This window comes from Somniosus microcephalus, chromosome 11 (genome assembly GCF_052327205.1).
Source record: "Somniosus microcephalus isolate GS21.2 chromosome 11, FLI_Smic_1.0, whole genome shotgun sequence".
Lineage (NCBI taxonomy): Eukaryota > Metazoa > Chordata > Chondrichthyes > Squaliformes > Somniosidae > Somniosus > Somniosus microcephalus.
The window spans coordinates 233,438,827-233,458,633 of record NC_140997.1 but is presented as its reverse complement, the minus strand read 5'-3'; the positions used below and the strand labels follow the sequence as shown (position 1 = coordinate 233,458,633).

General features: G+C 51.4%; 1 protein-coding gene across 1 annotated transcript; it reads right to left on the bottom strand.

The window, feature by feature from the left end:
- Window positions 1-15,001: 15,001 nt before the first annotated feature.
- LOC147111344 (uncharacterized) lies at window positions 15,002-18,294 on the bottom strand. Its single transcript, XM_086002133.1, has 2 exons — window positions 15,315-18,294; window positions 15,002-15,046 (listed from the first exon to the last, which is right to left on the bottom strand). Exon 1 carries the CDS (start codon window positions 18,197-18,199, stop codon window positions 16,118-16,120), a length of 2,082 nt encoding a protein of 693 aa, XP_085858259.1. The 5' UTR covers window positions 18,200-18,294; the 3' UTR covers window positions 15,002-15,046; window positions 15,315-16,117.
- Window positions 18,295-19,807: the final 1,513 nt, after the last annotated feature.

The window sequence follows — 19,807 nt, the reverse complement described above, 5'->3', positions numbered from 1 at the left end:
AGCACGGGTTAGATACAGAGTAAAGCTCCCTCTTACACTGTCCCATCACACACTCCCAGGGCAGGTACAGCACGGGTTAGATACAGAGTAAAGCTCCCTGTACACTGTCCCTTCAAACACTCCCAGGGCAGGTACAGCACGGGTTAGATACAGAGTAAAGCTCCCTCTACACTGTCCCATCACACACTCCCAGGGCAGGTACAGCACGGGTTAGATACAGAGTAAAGCTCCCTGTACACTGTCCCTTCAAACACTCCCAGGGCAGGTACAGCACGGGTTAGATACAGAGTAAAGCTCCCTCTACACTGTCCCATCACACACTCCCAGGGCAGGTACAGCACGGGTTAGATACAGAGTAAAGCTCCCTCTACACTGTCCCATCAAACACTCCCAGGGCAGGTACAGCACGGGTTAGATACAGAGTAAAGCTCCCTCTACACTGTCCCCATCAAACACTCCCAGGGCAGGTACAGCATGGGTTAGATACAGAGTAAAGCTCCCTCTACACTGTCCCATCAAACACTCCCAGGGCAGGGACAGCACGGGTTAGATACAGAGTGTATGTGTGTGTCCGTGTATCTGGTTATTAACACAATTCTGCTCGTGGGATCTTGCTGTGCGTAAAATTGTCTGCCATGTTTGCAACATTACAACAGTGGCTTCACTTCAAAAAAGATACTTTAAAAATGTTTTATTCCTTCACGGGATGTGGGCGTCGCTGGCAAGGCCAGCATTTATTGCCCATCCCTAGTTGCCCTTGAGAAGGTGGTGGTGAGCCGCCTTCTTGAACCGCTGCAGTCCGTGTGGTGAAGGTGCTCCCACAGTGCTGTTAGGGAGGGAGTTCCAGGATTTTGACCCAGCGACGATGAAGGATCGGCCGATATATTTCCAAGTCAGGATGGTGTGTGACTTGGAGGGGAACTTGGAGGTGATGGTGTTCCCAGGCGCCTGCTGCCCTCGCCCTTCTAGGTGGAAGAGGTCGCGGGTTTGGGAGGTGCTGTCGAAGAAGCCTTGGCGAGTTGCTGCAGTGCATCTTGTCGATGGTCCACACTGCAGACATGGTGTGCCGGTGGTGGAGGGAGTGAATGTTTAAGGTGGTGGATGGGGTGCCAATCAAGCGGGCTGCTTTGTCCTGGATGGTGTCGAGCTTCTTGAGTGTTGTTGGAGTTGCACTCATCCAGACAAGTGGAGAGTATTCCATCACACTGCTGACTTGTGCCATGTAGATGGTGGAGAGTCGGAGGGTGAGACACTCGCTACAGAATACCCAGCCTCTGACCTGCTCTTGTAGCCGCAGTATTTATGTGGCTGGTCCAGTTAATTTTCTGATCAATGGTGACCCCCAGGATGTTACATAGAAACATAGAAACATAAAAGCTAGGAGCAGGAGATTCGGCCCTTCGAGCCTGCTCCGCCATTCAATGCGATCATGGCTGATAATCCAAATTCAGTACCCTGTCCCTGCTATCTCCCCATATCCCTGGATCCCTTTAGCCTTAAGAAATATATCCAACTCCTTCTTGAATATATTTAATGAATTGGCCTCTACTGCCTTCTGTGGTAGAGAATTCCACAGGTTCACCACTCTCTGGGTGAATAAATTCCTCCTCATCTCTGTTCTAAATGGCTTGCCCCTTATCCTTAGACTGTGACCCCTGGTTCTGGACTCCCCGACCATCAGGAACATCCTTCCTGCATCTAGTCTGTCTAGTCCTGTTAGAATTTTATAAGTTTCAATGAGATCCCCTCTCACTCTTCTAAACTCCAGCGAGTACAAGCCCAATCGACCCACTCTCTCCTCATACGTCATTCCTGCCATCCCAGGTATCAGCCTGGTGAATCTTTGCTGCACTCCTTCCATGGCAAGAACATCCTTCCTCAGATAAGGTGACCAAAACTGCACACAATACTCAAGATGTGGTCTCACCAAGGCCCTGTACAACTGCAGCAAGACATCCTTGTTCCTGTACTCAAACCCTCTCGCTACGAAGGCCAACATACCATTTGCCTTCTTAACTGCCTGCTGCACCTGCATGCTTACCTTCAGCGACTGGTGCACAAGGACGCCCAGGTCTCGTTGCACTTCCCCTTCTCCCAATCTATTGCCATTCAGATAATAATCTGCCTTCTTGTTTTTAACACCAAAGTGGATAACCTCGCATTTATCCACATTATATTGCATCTGCCATGCTTCTGCCCAATCACCCAACCTGTCCAAATCATACTGGAGTTTCTCGGCATCCTCCTCACAGCACACAAGCCCACCCAGCTTTGTGTCGTCTGCAAACTTGGAGATATTACATCTAGTTCCCTCGTCCAGATCATTAATATATATTGTGAATAGCTGGGGTCCAAGGACCGATCCCTGCGGTACCCCACTCGTCACTGCCTGCCACTCGGAAAAAGAGCCGTTTATCCCAACTCTTTGCTTTCTGTCTGCCAACCAGTTCTCTATCCAAGTCAATACCTTGCCCCAATCCCATGTGCCTTAACTTTACACGCTAATCTCTTATGCGGGACCCAATCGAAAGCCTTTTGAAAGTCCAAATACACCACATCCACTGGTTCTCCCTTATCTATTTTACCAGTTACATCCTCAAAAAATTCCAGTAGATTAGTCAAGCGCGATTTACCTTCTGTAAATCCATGTTGACTTTGTCCGATCCGGTCACTGTTTTCCAAGTGCTCTGCTATTACATCTTTTATACAGTAATGGACTCTAGCATTTTCCCCACTACCGATGTCAGGTCTATAATTCCCCGTTTTCTCTCTACCACCTTTTTTGAACAGTGGGGTAACATTAGCTACCCTCCAATCCATGGGTACTGTTCCAAAGTCTATCGAATTATGGAAGATGACCAGCAATGCATCTACTATTTCTGGGGCCACTTCCTTAAGTACCCTAGGATGTAGATTATCAGGCCCTGGGGATTTATCAGCCTTCAATCTCGTCAATTTCTCTAACACCATTTCCCTACAAATACTGATTTCTTTCAGTTCCTCCCTTTCATTAGACCCTATGTTCCCCGACATCTCTGGGAGGTTATTTGTGCCCTCCTTTGTGAAGACAGAACCAAAATATGTATTTAATTGGTCGGCCATTTCTTTGTTCCCCATTATAAATTCCCCTGATTCTGACTGCAAGGGACCTACGCTTGACTTCACCAATCTTTTTCTCTTCACATATCTATAAAAGCTTTTACAGTCACTTTTTATGTTCCCTGAAAGCTTACTCTCACATTCTATTCTCCCCCTCTTAATTAATCCCTTAGTCCTCCTTTGTTGAATCCTAATGTTGATGGTTGGGGATTATCTGACTTTGCAGGGTCGACTGCGCTGGGTGCACCTTTGTCGTGTGCGGTGCCTGGGTCGACCGTCCGGTTTTATTCTTAGTATACTTCTTTGCAGCGGTTTGGTACAACTGAATGTCTCGCTCAGCCCTTTCAGAGGGCAGTTAAGAGTCAACCACATTGCTGTGGGGTCTGGAGTCACATATCGGCCAGACCGGGTAAGGGCGGCAGATTTCCTTCCCGAAAGGACATTAGTGAACCAGATGGGGTTTTACCAAGCCGTTAGTTTCATGGTCACCATTACTGAGACTAGCTTTTTATTCAGATTTATTTAATTAACTGAATTTAAATTCCCCAGTTGCCGTGGTTGGATTTGAACTTGTGACTCTGGATCATTCGTCCAGGCCTCGGGATTACTGGCCCAATAACCTAACCGCTATGAGACTGTTTTTGCTGCTGCGAGGGTTTACGATTGTTGCCTGCTGATGTTTAATCAGCTCCAGGGCCACAAGAGACAGATCACAAGATTGGTTAAGATGAAAAAAAGAAAGGCCTTCTGATCGCGTCCGTTTCACAATAAACAAGTCCGTCACCTCCCCAGCACATCGCAAGGCAGCCCGAGAACTCCCCGGTGATACCAGCAGGCACGCTATCTGGTTAGGCAATAAAAATAAAAAAACAGAGATATTAAAAAAAAACCCCAGATGGAATGAAGCAAAAGGTTCCGGGAGTTACTGGTGATTCTTGGGCTCCCCCTGATGGTTCAGTTGCTGGATGACTATCTTCTGTCGTAAAAAGAAAGAACTTGCATTTCTATAGCGCCTTTCACGACCTCAATGTCCCAAAGAGCTTTACGGCCAATGAAGTACTTTTTTTTGAAGTGTAGTCACTGTTGTAATGTAGGAAACGCGGTAGTCAATTTGCGCACAGCAAGCTCCCGCAAACAGCAAAGTGATAATGACCCGGTAATCTGTTTTAGCAATGTTGGCCGAGGGGTAGATATTGACCCAGGACACCGGGGAGAACTCCCCTGCTCTTCTTTGAAATAGTACCGTGGGATCTTTTATGTTCACCTGCAAGGGCAGACGGGGCCTCGGTTTAACGTCTCATCTGAAAGACGGCACCTCCGACAGTGCAGCGCTCCCTCAGTACTGCCCCTCCGACAGTGCGGCGCTCCCTCAGTACTGCCCCTCCGACAGTGCAGCACTCCCTCAGTACTGCCCCTCCGACAGTGCAGCGCTCCCTCAGCACTGCCCCGCCGACAGTGCGGCACTCCCTCAGTACTGCCCCTCCGACAGTGCAGCACTCCCTCAGTACTGCCCCTCCGACAGTGCAGCGCTCCCTCAGTACTGCCCCTCCGACAGTGCGGCACTCCCTCAGTACTGCCCCTCCGACAGTGCAGCACTCCCTCAGTACTGCCCCTCCGACAGTGCGGCGCTCCCTCAGTACTGTCACTCCGACAGTGCAGCGCTCCCTCAGTACTGCCCCTCCAACAGTGCAGCGCTCCCTCAGTACTGCCCCTCCGACAGTGCAGCGCTCCCTCAGTACTGCCCCTCCAACAGTGCAGCGCTCCCTCAGTACTGCCCCTCTGACAGTGCAGCGCTCCCTCAGTACTGCCCCTCTGACAGTGCAGCGCTCCCTCAGTACTGCCCCTCCGACAGTGCAGCGCTCCCTCAGTACTGCCCCTCCGACAATGCAGCGCTCCCTCAGTACTGCCCCTCCGACAATGCAGCGCTCCCTCAGTACTGTCACTCCGACAGTGCAGCGCGCCCTCAGTACTGTCACTCCGACAGTGCAGCGCGCCCTCAGTACTGATCCTCCAACAGTGCAGCGCTCCCTCAGTACTGCCCCTCTGACAGTGCAGCACTCCCTCAGTACTGCCCAACCGACAGTGCAGCGCTCCCTCAGTACTGCCCCTCTGACAGTGCGGCGCTCCCTCAGTACGGTCCCTCCGACAGTGCAGCGCTCCCTCAGTACTGTCCCTCCGACAGTGCAGCACTCCCTCAGTACTGATCCTCCGACAGTGCAGTGCTCCCTCAGTACTGCCCCTCCGACAGTGCGGCGCTCCCTCAGTACTACCCCTCCGACAGTGCAGCGTTCCCTCAGTATTGCCCCTCCGACAGTACGCCGCTCCCTCAGTACTGCCCCTCCGACAGTGTGGCGCTCCCTCAGTACTGATCCTCCAACAATGCAGTGCTCCCTCAGTACTGATCCTCCGACAGCGCAGCGCTCCCGCAGTACTGCCCCTCCAACATTGCGGCTCCCTCGGTACTGCCCCTCCGACAGTATGGCGCTCCCGCAGTACTGCCCCTCCGACAGTGCAGCGCTCCCTCAGTACTGCCCCTCCAACGGTGCGGCGCTCTCTCAGTACTGCCCCTCCGACAGTGCGGCGCTCCCTCAGTACTGCCCCTCCGACAGTGCGGCGCTCCTTCAGTACTGCCCCTCCGACAGTGCAGCACTCCCTCAGTACTGCCCCTCCGACGGTGCGGCGCTCTCTCAGTACTGCCCCTCCGACAGTGCGGCGCTCCCTCAGTACTGCCCCTCCGACAGTGCGGCGCTCCTTCAGTACTGCCCCTCCGACAGTGCAGCACTCCCTCAGTACTGCCCCTCCGACAGTGCGGCGCTCCCTCAGTACTGCCCCTCCGACAGTGCGGCGCTCCCTCAGTACTGCCCCTCCGACAGTGCAGCGCACCCTCAGTGACGGACACGCCAGGTCAAACGTTCCATGCAAGCTCTGCCTTAAATCAGCTAATCGCAGCCCCGCAATAGTAAGTGGGTGTCGTGGGATGCACACCCTTCATGTCTTTCTGCCTCCCCTCCTACTGATGTCACTTTAGGGTCTTTTGATTACCCTCCATAATCTTCAGCTCATGCAAATCTCTGCTGCCCCGTGTCCCATGTGACCGAGGCAAGCAAGGCAGTTCTTGTAGTCACATGCCCTCTGCTGGTCAGGCACAAGCAATCAATACATGCAAACATGCTGATAAGGCATCATAATCAAACAGGAAATAACATCACTATTTGCTGATATCATTACAACACCAAGTCCCGTTCACCCATCACCCCCTGTGCTCACTGCCCCGTGTCCTAACTCACACCCAGTCCCGTTCACCCATCACCCCCTGTGCTCACTGCCCCGTGTCCTAACTCACACCCAGTCCCGTTCACCCATCACCCCCTGTGCTCACTGCCCCGTGTCCTAACTCACACCCAGTCCCGTTCACCCATCACCCCCTGTGCTCACTGCCCCGTGTCCTAACTCACACCCAGTCCCGTTCACCCATCACCCCCTGTGCTCACTGTCCCGTGTCCTAACTCACACCCAGTCCCGTTCACCCATCACTCCCTGTGCTCACTGCCCCGTGTCCTAACTCACACCCAGTCCCGTTCAACCATCACCCCCTGTGCTCACTGCCCCGTGTCCTAACTCACACCCAGTCCCGTTCACCCATCACCCGCTGTGCTCGCTGCACCGTGTCCTAACTCACACCCAGTCCTGTTCACCCATCACCCACTGTGCTCACTGCCCCGTGTCCTAACTCACACCCAGTCCCGTTCACCCATCACCCCCTGTGCTCACTGCCCCGTGTCCTAACTCACACCCAGTCCCGTTCACCCATCACCCCCTGTGCTCACTGCCCCGTGTCCTAACTCACACCCAGTCCCGTTCACCCATCACCCCCTGTGCTCACTGCCCCGTGTCCTAACTCACACCCAGTCCCGTTCACCCATCACCCCCTGTGCTCACTGCCCCGTGTCCTAACTCACACCCAGTCCCGTTCACCCATCACCCCCTGTGCTCACTGCCCCGTGTCCTAACTCGCAGCAAGTCCCGTTCACCCATCACCCCCTGTGCTCACTGCCTCGTGTCCTAACTCACACCCAGTCCCGTTCACCCATCACCCCCTGTGCTCACTGCCCCGTGTCCTAACTCACACCCAGTCCCGTTCACCCATCGCCCCCTGTGCTCACTGCCCCGTGTCCTAACTCACACCCAGACCCGTTCACCCATCACCCCCTGTGCTCACTGCCCCGTGTCCTAACTCACACCCAGTCCGGTTCACCCATCACCCCCTGTGCTCACTGCCCCGTGTCCTAACTCACACCCAGTCCCATTCACCCATCACCCCCGGTGCTCGCTGCACCATGTCCTAACTCGCACCCAGTCCCGTTCACCCATCATCCCCTGTGCTCACTGCCCCCTGTCCTAACTCACACCCAGTCCCGTTCACCCATCACCCCGTGCTCACTGCCCCGTGTCCTAACTCACACCCAGTCCCGTTCACCCATCACCCCCTGTGCTCACTGCCCCGTGTCCTAACTCACACCCAGTCCCGTTCACCCATCACCCCCTATGCTCACTGCCCCGTGTCCTAACTCGCATCCAGTCCCGTTCACCCATCTCTTGAAAAGAGACCCAGCCTGTTCACCCTTTCCTGATAGGTGCACCCTCGCATTTCTGATACCATCCTTGTAAATCTTCTCTGCACCCTCTCCAGTGCCTCCTTATTCTTTTTATAATATGGCGACCAGAAATAAACCCCAGTGCTTGGTTTGTTATTTTATGGCCTTATTAACCTGCGTCGTTACTTTTAGTACGATAGCAAAATACTGCGGATGCTGGAAATCCGAAATAACAACAGAAAATGCTGGAAAAACTCAGCAGGCCAGGCAACATCCGTGGAGAGAGAAATAGAGTCAACGTTTCAGGTCGAAACCTCTTAATGGCCCAGAAATTCGGGTCTCCCCGGGTGAGTACGCACAGGGTACTCACCCGTGGGCCCAATGGAAGTGCCGGTTTCCTGCATGCACTGCGCATGCGCGGGAAACCGGCACTTCCGTTCCCCTGAAAGCAGGGGTTCAGAGGTCGAATGCGTGCGCGGGAGAGGCAGCGCGTGCGCATCGAACTTCGGGTTTTTTTTGTACAGGTTTTCCCGGGAGGGTAAGTCTCCAGAAGTTACACATGTAAAAAGCAGGCGTAAGGCCTGCTTTATACAAGTGGTGAATTAATTAAAATTAAAACATTTTTTCCACAGGTTTATTATTTTTAAATACTTTAAAGCAAGGTAAGTTTATTTTTAGCCCCGTTAGAAAATAAAATTATTTTTTTCAAAAATTTATACTGTTTAAAAGTTATTTCATGTAATTTATAGTTTATTTAAAAAATGTGGTTTAAAAAAAAATTTATTTGAAGATTTAGCAATGTTTTGGGGTCCATAGTATTTCTAAGTTTGACAGCTCTTCCTGTCAGACTTATGAATGAAGCATTCCCTGCTCTGATTGGCTCTCCATGGCCCACGTGATCCCAGGGGACGCATCGAACTAACTGCGCCCCTGGGATACGCAAGCACTGCGCACCGGCAGTTGGAGGAGGCCCAGGATCAGAATCCCACGTGGGCCCACAGCTCAACGGCTGGCGCGCTAGGTAAGTGCAGGTCGGGGGCTTGCACCCGCGGGAAGCCCCCGACCCGAATTTCTGGGCCAATGTCTCTTCACTTCTCTTTTGTTCTCTCATCCCCATTTCCCAGCCCCCAAACTGGCCTTTAATCTGTTTCATTTCTTGTGTTTTTTCAGTCCTGACGAAGGTCCAAAGTGGATGACCTCACATTTGCCGATATCCCTTTGTAATTTTATGCTTTCATCTCCACTGCCTACAATGCCACCTATCTTTGTGTCATTGACAAATTTGGATCTATGACTTTCTATGTCATCATCTAATTCATTAATACTGTGAATAGTTGAGGCCCCCACACTGATCCCTGGGGACACCACTAGTCACCTCCTGCCAATTAGAGTACCTGCCCATTATCCTGACTCTCTGTCTCCTGCCGCTCAGCTAATCTCCTAACCAGGTCAATAATTTGCCCTCAATTCTGTGGGCTTCTACCTTAGTTAACAGTCTCTTATGTGGGACTTTATCAAATGCCTTCTGGAAGTCCATATAAATAACATCCATAGACATTCCCTTGTTCACTACTTTAATCACCTCCTCAAAAAATGCAATCAGGTTTGTCAGGCATGACGTACCTTTCACAAATCCATGCTGGCTCTCTCTGATCAACTGAAAATATTCGAGGTGTTCAGTCATTCTATCCTTAATTATAGACTCTAGCAATTTCCCGACAACAGATGTTAGGCTAACTGGTTTATAATTCCCTGGTTTCCCTCTCTCGCCATTCTTAAAAAGTGGAGTGACATGTGCAATTTCCAATCTAAAATTATGTCAGGCAGCATCTGTGGAGAGAGAAACAGAGTTAACATTTCAGGTCGATGACCCTTCGTCAGAACTGGAAAAAGTTGGAGATGGAACAGGTTTTTAAGCAAGTGCAGGGGCCGGGAAAGGGGAGGAAAGAACAAAGGGAAGGTCTGTGATAGGATGGACGGCAGGAGAGATTAAAGGACAAAAGGGATGATAGCACGAGGCAAAGGGAGATGGTAATGGAACAAGTAAAGAAACAAAAGATGGGTCTAGAGAAGGTGTAAATGGGAATGGCAGAATCAACGATTGCCGTCTGAAAAAATGGGGGCAGAGGTTATGATCTGAAATTGTTGAACTCGATGTTGAGTCCAGAAGGCTGCAGAGTGCCTAATCGGAAGATGAGGTGCTGTTCCTCGAGTTTACGTTGAGCTTCCGTGGAGCAATGCAAGAGGCCAAGGACGGTGAGGTCCGAGTGGGAATGGAGCGGTGAATTAAAATGACAGGCGACCGGAAGCTCGGGGTCACCCTTACGGACTGAACGGAGGTGTTCCGCAAAGCGGTCACCTGATCTGCGTTTGGTGTCCCCAATGTAGAGGAGACCACATCGTGAGCAGCGAATACAGTGTACTAGATTGGCAAGTACAAGTAAATCGCTGTTTCACCTGGAAGGGGTGTTTGGGGCCCTGGACAGTGGAAGGGAGGAGGTAAAAGGGCAGGTGTTGCATCTCCTGCGCTTGCACGGGAAGGTGCCGGGTGAAGGGGAGGGGGTGTTAGTGATGATTGAGGAGTGGACCAGGGTGTCGCGGAGGGAGTGGTCCCTTCAGAATGCTGAAAGGGGAGGGGAGGGAAAGATGTGTTTGGTGGTTGGATCACGCTGGAGATGGCGGAGGATGATCCGTTGAATGTGGAGGCTGGTGGTGTGAAAGGTGAGGACAAGGGGATTCCTATTGTGGTTCTGGGAGGGAGGGGAAGGGCTGCGAGCAGAAGTGCGGGAAATGGAACGGACACGGTCGAGGGCCATGTCAACCACGGTAGAGGGGAATCCTCGTTTGAGGAAAAGGAAGACATGTCGGAAACACTGGTACGGAAGGTGGCATCGTCAGAACAGATGCGGTGGAGACGGAGAAACTGGGAGAATGGAATAGAGTCCTTACAGGAAGCGGGGTGGGAGGAAGTGTAATCCAGGTAGCTGTGGGAGTCAGTGGGTTTATAGTGGATGTTTGTCGATAGCCTATACCCAGAAATGGAGACAGAGAAGTTGGGGAAGGGAAGGAAAAAAAGAAAAACTTGCATTTATAGAGTCAGATATGGACCATGTGAAGGTGAGGGAAGGGTAGAAATTGGAAGCAAAGTTGATGAAATTTTCCAGTTCGGGGCGAGAGCAGGAAACGGCACCGATACAGTCATCAATGTACCGGAAAAAGAGGTGAGGGAGGGGACCCGAGTAGGACTGGAACAAAGAGTGTTCCACATATCCCACGGAAAGGCAGGCAGATCTCGGACTAATGTTCCCTTTAAATACACGGCACTCCAGGGGTCCCGCACAGCCGGTGAGCCGGCTTTTAAATGTAAAAAACTGCGCAGGCGGAATTCTGAATGGGCTGCACAGCCCAAAAAAATTACAGGGAACATTGGCTAGGGCCTACGTGGGTTCCCATAGCAACACTTTTTATTTAGAGGAAGTGAGTGGAGTCAAAGGAGAAGTTGTTCAATGTGAGAACAAGTTCAGCCAGGCGGAGGAGGGTGGTGGTGGATGGGGACTGGTCGGGCCTCTGTTCAAGGAAGAAGCGGAGCGCCCTCAGGCCATCCTGGTGGGGGATGGAGGTGTAGAGGGATTGGACGTCCATGGTGTGAAAAGGAGATGGTTAGGATCAGGGAACTGGAAACTGTTAAAGTGGAGGGTGTCGGAACAGTCATGGATGTAGGTGGGAAGAGACTTGACAGGGGGATAGAAAATAGAGTCGAGACAGGAAGAAATCAGTTTCATGGGGCAAGAACAGGCTGAAATGATGGGTCTCCCAGGGCAGTCCCATTTGTGGATCTTGGGAAGGTGGTAGAAGCGGGCTGTGCGGGGTTGGGGGTCTATGAGGTTGGAGGCCGTGGAGGGAAGATCTCCAGAGGAGATGAGGTCAGTGACAGTCTTGGAAACAATGGCTTGATGTTCGGTAGTGGGGTCACGGTCCAGGGGGAGGTAGGAGGAGGTGTCGGAGAGCTGGCATTCAACCTCCGTAAGGTAGAGGTTAAACAACAACAGTGCCACCCTCGTCAGCAGGTTAGGGTTGGTTCTGAGAGAACGGAGTGCTGCAAGTTCAGAGGGAGGTAGGTTAGAGTAAGTGAGGGGAGCAGAGAAACGGCCGATGTCACACCAGCAGTTTGCAATGAAAAGATCTAGAGAGGGTAAGAGGCTAGAGGGAGGGGTCCAGGTAGAACGAGAATTCTGAAGGTGGGAGAAAGGGTCAGCTGTGCGGGGGCAGGACTCCTGGCCAACATTCCATTAGCCTTTTTAATAACTTTTTGTACCTGTACGCTGGCTTTTAGTGATCTGCGTACATGGACACTGAAACCCATTTGCTCCTCCACAGATCCTCGTCTCTCACCATTAGGAAGATATTCCGATTGTCTTTCTCGGATCTCAGTCCACTTCACACTTCCCCACATTGAACCCCATCTGCCACAGTTTTGCCCGCTCGCTTAGTCTGCCTACGTCCCTCTAACTTCCTGCTCCCATCCACACAACTTCCTGGGTCTAACTCAGTGTCATCTGCAAACTTGGATATACAGCTGTATGATTTATTCGGTTTTTATTTTTGTGTTTGAATGACAATTACACATTGAAGTGAACATAACAAGACAAGGAACTTACTCCAAGCTCCAGAATGGCCGAAGGGGAAGGAGCAAAAAGACCAACTGTTGAGTTCCTCAAATACTTATCACATGATCTTTCAATATTCAACAACGTGAGCACAACCACAAAGGAACCACTGACCGAGTCCCTGAAATAGATATGCTTAGTTTGAAAGGGCAGCTTTTAAAGGGACAAAGTCTTTCTAAAGTTAAAGGGAACACTATCACCTCCAACTCACACACACAACCCCCACTTGGACATGTATCAGCCGTTCCTCCTGGAATTCCCTACCTAAAGAAAGACTTGCATTTATATAGCACCTTTCACAACCTCTGGACGTCCCAAGCGCTTTGCAGTCAATGAAGTCCCCTTGCAGTCTAGTCAAGGATGGCAGCGCTTCAAGAGGGCGGCCCAGGATATTGACCCAGCGACGATGAAGGAATGGCGATGTGTCCAAGTCGGGATGGTGCGTGACTAGGAGGGGATCTTGGGGATGACAGTGTTTGCACAACATTGCTGTTCTTGTCCTTCTTGGCAGTAAAGGTCATGGCAGGGGGGGGAGCTGGAGGTGCTAGCCGATATCAATATGTTACAAGTCATGAATTTGACTGATGCTAGATCTTTATTACCTTTCAAACCCACTGCTTGCTTCTGGATGCCAAAGAAATCAAACCCAAACCCATTGTCCTGGGAGAGGACAGACCACTCTGTGCCAAACCAATCTCCGAAACGACCACAGAGATAGTAAGAGGACGCGACTGCTGCCAACAAACAACAATAGTCGCTGCGCCGGCGCAGTTCCATTGGTTTTTTGGTTGTTCTCACTGGGCTTCTCACAGAAGGAAGCTGCAGACTGCAGGAAGATATCAATGGACTGGTCAGGTGGGCAGAACAGTGGCAAATGGAATTCAATTCAGAGAATTGTGAGCAAATGCATTTGGGGAGGGCTAACAAGGAAAGGGAATACACTATAAATGGCAGGACACTGAGAAGTGCAGAAGAACCCCACTATTTAAAAAAGGTGGTAGAGAAAAAATGGGGAATTATAGACCGGTAAGCCTGACATCGGTAGTGGGGAAAATGCTAGCGTCCATTATAAAAGATGTAATAGCAGAGCACTTGGAAAACAGTGACAGGATCGGACAAAGTCAACATGGATTTACAAAAAGGTAACTCATGCTTGACTAATCTACTGGAATTTTTTGAGGATGTAACTGGTAGAATAGATAAGGGAGAACCAGTGGATGTGGTGTATTTGGACTTTCAGAAGGCTTTCGATAAGGTCCCGCATAAGTGATTAGCGTGAAAAGTTGAAGCACATGGGATTGGGGGTAAGGTTTTGACTTGGACAGAGAACTGGTTGGAAGACAGGAAGCAAAGAGTTGGAATAAACGGGTCTTTTTCCGAGTGGAAGGCAGTGACTACTGGGGTACCGCAGGGATCGGTGCTAGGACCCCAGTTATTCACAATATATATTAATGATCTAGACATGGGAACTAGATGTAATAGCGCCAAGTTTGCAGCCAACACAAAGCTGGGTGGGCGTGTGTGCTGTGAGGAGGATGCAGAGAAACTCCAGGATGATTTGGACAGGTTGGGTGATTGGGCACATGCATGGCTGATGCAGTATAATGTGGATAAATGCGAGGTTACCACTTTGGTGGCAAAAACAGGCAGGCAGATTATTATCTGAATGGCAATAGATTGGGAAAAGGGGAAGTGCAACGATACCTGGGTGTCCTTGTACACCAGTCGCTGAAGGTAAGCATGCAGGTACAGCAGGCGGTTAAGAAGGCAAATGGTATGTTGGCCTTCATAGAGAGAGGATTCAAGTACAGGAGCAAGAATGTCTTGCTGCAGTTGTACAGGGTCTTGGTGAGACCACACCTTGAGTATTGTGTGCAGTTTTGGTCACCTTATCTGAGGAAGGATGTTCTTGCCATGGAGGGAGTGCAGTGAAGATTCACCAGACTGATACCTGGGATGGCAGGAATGACGTATGAGGGGAGATTGGGTCGATTAGGCTTATATTCGCTAGAGTTTAGAAGAATGAGAGGGGATCTCATTGAAACTTATAAAATTCTAACAGGACTAGACAGGCTAGATGCAGGAAGGCTGTTCCCGATGGCGGGGGAGTCCAGAACCAGGGGTCACAGTCTAAGGATAAGGGGTAGGCCATTTAGGACTGAGATGAGGAGGAATTTCTTCACCCAGAGAGTGGTGAACCTGTGGAATTCTCTACCACAGAAGGCAGTTGAGGCCAATTCATTAAATATATTCAAGGAGTTAGATATATTTCTTAAGGCTAAGGGGATCAAGGGATATGGGGAGAAGGCAGGGACAGGGTACTGAATTTGGATGATCAGCCATGATCGCATTGAATGGCGGAGCAGGCTCGAGGGGCCGAATGGCCTACTCCTGCTCCTATCTTCTATGTTTCTATGTCTATGTTTCTAAGATCAGAGGGACCTTGGAGTGCATGTCCACAGATCCCTGAAGGTAGCAGGACAGGTAGATAAGGTGGTTAAGAAGGCATACGGGATACTTGCCTTTATTAGCTGAGGCATAGAATATAAGAGCAGGGAGTGTTCTGCCCTCGCAACGCGATCCTATGCAGAGCTAGACAGATAGCGAACAACTCGATATCTTCCAATAAAATCACAAGGCTTGACTTTTCTTGTAACGCTTTACTGAAAGATTCTTATTGTAAAACTGAAATACAACACAGAAATGGAAGGACACATTAGTATACAGACGCATAATTGATATGTATACACAAATTTAGGTACGCCTGGGCAACACGGTACATCTGGCAACGAATTACATTTAGCAAGCTGGAAGGCATTCTCTTTAAATTAGCCCTGTACATAGTGTATCAAATACGGCTGCTAGTTAACCAGCTAGACAGAGAAAGTTACAACTAAACATTTTCTACAACATACAGTGTACGCTAATCGTCTATAGCATTCTAAATACTCACAGACAAACAATTTCCAAGGCTGAAGCATGGGGACAATACAACCGAGGAGCACCGTGGCGCAGGTCTTGTTCCGGCGGCAGCTCCACGAGGAATGAACTTGCAGTGCCGTGGGGAGCGTGATGACCTCATCACGCTCGGGGTCGTGACGTCGTCGCGTTTGCCGGTAGTTGCGTCGCTGGCCGTTGGGGCCTAAGTCGGGAGCAGGAGCTGGGGGCCAGGCTGGGCCGGTGCTTGCCGCGGGAGCGGAAGATAGCGGTGCTCCCGGCGGCTGCTCGATGCGGCCGAAGACGCTGGGCCGGGCTGTGCCGGCGGCCTTCTGGCGAGCCGGGTCGGGGCGGCAGCCGCCTGACGCACGTCACGTTGTACGTGACGTGACGTCATCACGCTCGGGCGCGTCTTAAAGGGGCAATGGCCCTAAAGGCGAGTTAAAGGGGCAACGGCCCTAACAGGTAAGTCATACATATATAAGTAGGTTATGTACATACAGTAAGGTTGGGTTAGAGGGAGAGACAGCACACTCCCCGCTTGGTACGATCCCATTCGTACCACTACAGACACAAAATAAACCTGAAGAGAACGTCCTTCGGCAGCGACATACTCAGAGTCCGTTCTCTAGGTTTCTTCGGAAAGGAGGACTACGATCTCTGAGACTGGCCTCAGAAACACTTTGACAGTCCCCTCCTTGACGATCTTCACCTCCACCTTGCGGACCCTCTTGTCCCTGCTCGGCAGAGTTTTGACGACCAGTCCCACTGGCCATTCGTTTCTGTGTGCTTGGCTGTCTTTCAGCAAGACGACATCTCTCACTTTGACGTTTGGCTTGTCTTCTGTCCATTTCCTACGGTTCTGTAGGGTGGACAAATACTCTCCTCTCCATCTCTTCCAAAAATGTCTGCAAGGCACTGGACTTGCTTCCACTGCTTCCTGTGTAGCTCAGCCATGTCAAAGTTTCCAGGGGGGGCTGAAATAGCACTCATCTTTTGAGTCAGGAGCATCGCTGGGGTGAGGACTGCGGGCATGTCTGGGTCGGTGGACACCGGCACCAGGGGTCTTGCATTCATGATCGCCATGACTTCAGCCATGAGAGTGCTCAAGACGTCGTGTGTGAGACGAGTAGGTCCCGTCCGAAGCAGCATGGCATCCAGAATACGCCTGGCGACACCGATGAGCCTCTCCCATGAACCACCCATGTGGGATGAATGTGGGGGGTTAAACACCCACGTGCATCCTTTCTTTTGGAGGTAGCTTCCTACCGCTGCATCGTCCGTGTGGATGTCCAACTCCTTACAGGCACCCATGAAGTTAGTCCCTCTGTCAGAACGGAGAAGTTTGGCTGGACCACGGATAGAGAAAAGCCTCCTCAGTGCATTGATAAAGCTGTCTGTTGACATGGATTCGATCAGCTCAATGTGCACAGCTCTGGTAGACATGCACGTAAAGAGCACCGCCCAGCGCTTGCTGCCTGCACTACCTCCTCTTGTGCGACGTGTCATGATGGTCCATGGCCCAAAGACGTCAAGGCCCACGCTGGTGAATGGAGGCTCTGGAGTGAGTCTGTCAGCGGGCAAGTCTGCCATCTTTTGGTCCTCTAACCTCCCTCGTAGCTTGCGGCAGGTAACACACTTGTGGATAACGGAAGAAACCAGGCGCTTGCTCCCGATTATCCAGTATCCGGCTGCTCGGATAGCTCCTTCTGTTATGTGTCGCCCTTGGTGAGCCACTTGCTCAGGATAGTATCTCACGAGTAGTGTGGCAATGTGATGGGTGCGCGGGATGATCAGAGGGTGCTTTTCTTCTCTTGACAAGTCTGCGGATGATATGCGCCCTCCGACCCGGAGCAAACCATCTTCATCTGTAACTGGGTTGAGCTTTTTAAGTGGGCTCTGCTTGGGGAATGTCTGTCCCTCTTCAAGACATTTGAGTTCCTCCTTGAAGACATCGTGCTGGGCAGAGCGAATGATCACATCTTTGGCTTGTGAAAGCTCACTTGTGCTGGGTGCTTCTTTAGAACATTTCCATCCCTTGCGTTCTATGTTGTCCGAATTCCCCTTGAAGGATGCTGCTACGTGAATGAGTCGGGCTGTGGTTCGGCAGAGTGTTCTCCAGCTTGAGAATCGCTCGAAGCGTTGTGAGCCCAACTGAGGTTCTGAGGCTTTGGTGACCAGGGTCGTAACTTCAGGCCGAATCTCAGTATCAGCTTCAGGCTCCACAAGGGTGAAGGGATTGGACTCAGGAGTCTCCTCTGTGTTAACATTAGACAGGAAAGAGGGGCCCGAGAACCAACTGCTTTGCTGTAGGTGTGCTGCTGGTATAGACCTGGTAGCATGGTCTGCAGGGTTCAGGTCCGTGGGGACATAGCACCACTGGTCAGGGTGAGTGGATCGTCTGATACGAGTCACCCGGTTGGAAACATACACATAAAACCTTTTTGTGGAGTTGTGGATGTAACCAAGTACAATCTTGCTGTCCGTGAAGAACTTGACGGCGCCCACATCGACGTCGATCTCGTCTCTGATCAACTCGTACAGTTGGACAGCCAACACGGCTGCACAAAGCTCGAGACGTGGAATGGTGTGGGCAGGCCGAGGGGCCAACTTGGACTTCCCCATAACGAATCCCACATGGTATTTCCCGTCGGTGTCAGCCGCTCTCAAGTAGGCCACAGCTCCTATTGCTACTGTGGACGCGTCTGAGAAGATGCACAGCTCTCTTCTCTGTGTTGAAGACAGCGAGCCTGGAATGTAGCACCTGTCTATGCGCAGGTCTTCGAGAGCCTTCAAGGACTCCTTCCATAGGTTCCATTTTGCTTCTTTTTCTGGGAGGAGTGGAGCATCCCACTCACTCTGATCAGATGAGAGTTCCCGTACTAATGCTTTTCCTTGCATTGTTATGGGAGCTACGAACCCCAAAGGGTCGTACAAACTGTTGACCGTGGACAGGGCGCCTCTCCGTGTGAATGGCCTTTCTTCACGGGACACCAGGAATGTGAAGCTGTCTGTTTCTAGGTTCCAGGAGAGCCCCAGGCTCCGTTGAAGGGGGAGGATCCACTCCAAGGTGCAAATCCTTCAGATCCTTGGCACGGTCCTCTGCAGGGAAGGCTTCCATCACCCGTCCACTGTTCGATGCTACCTTGTGTAGTCTCAGGTTGGACTCTGCCAACATCGCTCTGGTTCTTGTCAGGAGGTCTATTGCTTCTTCAGGTGTGGTAACCGAGGTAAGACCATCGTCAACATAGAACTGTCTCTCAACAAAATGCTTCGCGTCGGAGCCATATTCTTGCTTGCCTTTCTGAGCAGCTCGCCTCATGCAGTAGATAGCCACAGCAGGTGAAGGGCTGTTTCCAAACACGTGGACCTTCATCCTGTACTCCACCACCTTCTTGTTGAAGTCGTTGTCCTCATACCACAGGTAGCGGAGATAGTCCCTGTGGTCCTCTCGGACGACGAAGCAATAAAACATTTGCTGCACGTCTGCTGTCAGGGCTACGGGTTCTTTCCTGAACCGCAGGAGAACTCCCAGCAAGGTGTTGTTCAAGTCTGGGCCGCTGAGGAGTACATCGTTCAGGGACACCCCTTTGCATTCAGCGCTTGAGTCGAACACAACTCGTACCTGGCCTGGCTTTTGTGGGTGATACACACCGAATGTCGGCAGGTACCAGTGTTCTTTACCTTCTTCCAGAGGTGGAGCAGGCTCGGCTTGGTCGTTGTCCAGCATCTTCTGCATGAACTCTATGTAATGGCCCTTCATTTCTAGCCTTTTCTCCAGTGTTCTCCTGAGTGAGCAGAGGTGCTTCATAGCTTGTTCCCTGTTGCTCGGAAGACGGCGTCTGGGAGAGCGAAATGGCAAGGGTGCCACCCAGCTGTGTCCATCGTCCTGGTAGACTTCCTCATCCATGATGGTTAGGAAGGCTTTGTCGTCCATGGATAGTGCTGGCTTGTCGTCATCCTCGGACCTTTCGAACGCTGAGCATCCTAGGCTGTCTGTGCTCACGGTGAGGCCTGCCTCTTCCTCACAGGCAGAGGAGGTTGACCTATGATGCTGCGTCATGCCGTCGTAGTCTTCCTTTACCTGGATCCTGTTTGGGCATGGACTGAGAAAGGATGTGCGACCATTGTGTAACACGTTCGTTTTATGGACGCTGACATCCGCTGGTTTGTGGACTGTTCCCAGGCAAACTCCACCCACGAGGACCCATCCCAGGTCAAGCCGCTGCGCATAAGGAGCGTTGTGGGGCCCGTTGATTTGCTCGCGCACCTTGTGCACCCTTAAGATGTCTCTTCCCAAGAGCAGGAGGATTGGAGCGTCCGGGTCCACAGCTGGAATCTTGTCGGCGACTGGCTGTAGGTGGGGCTGATAGCGTGCGACCTCTGGGGAGGGAATTTCCGTCCTATCGTCTGGCATCATGTCACACTCAATTAGGGTGGGGAGGGGAAGCTGTAGTTTCCCATCCATGGACTCGATCGTGAAGTTCCCGACTCTCCTACCCGTAGTCT

Bases quoted from the DNA above. Each gene is read 5' to 3' on its own strand.
- LOC147111344 (XM_086002133.1), bottom strand. From the start codon at position 18,199: ATGCAAGGAAAAGCATTAGTACGGGAACTCTCATCTGATCAGAGTGAG.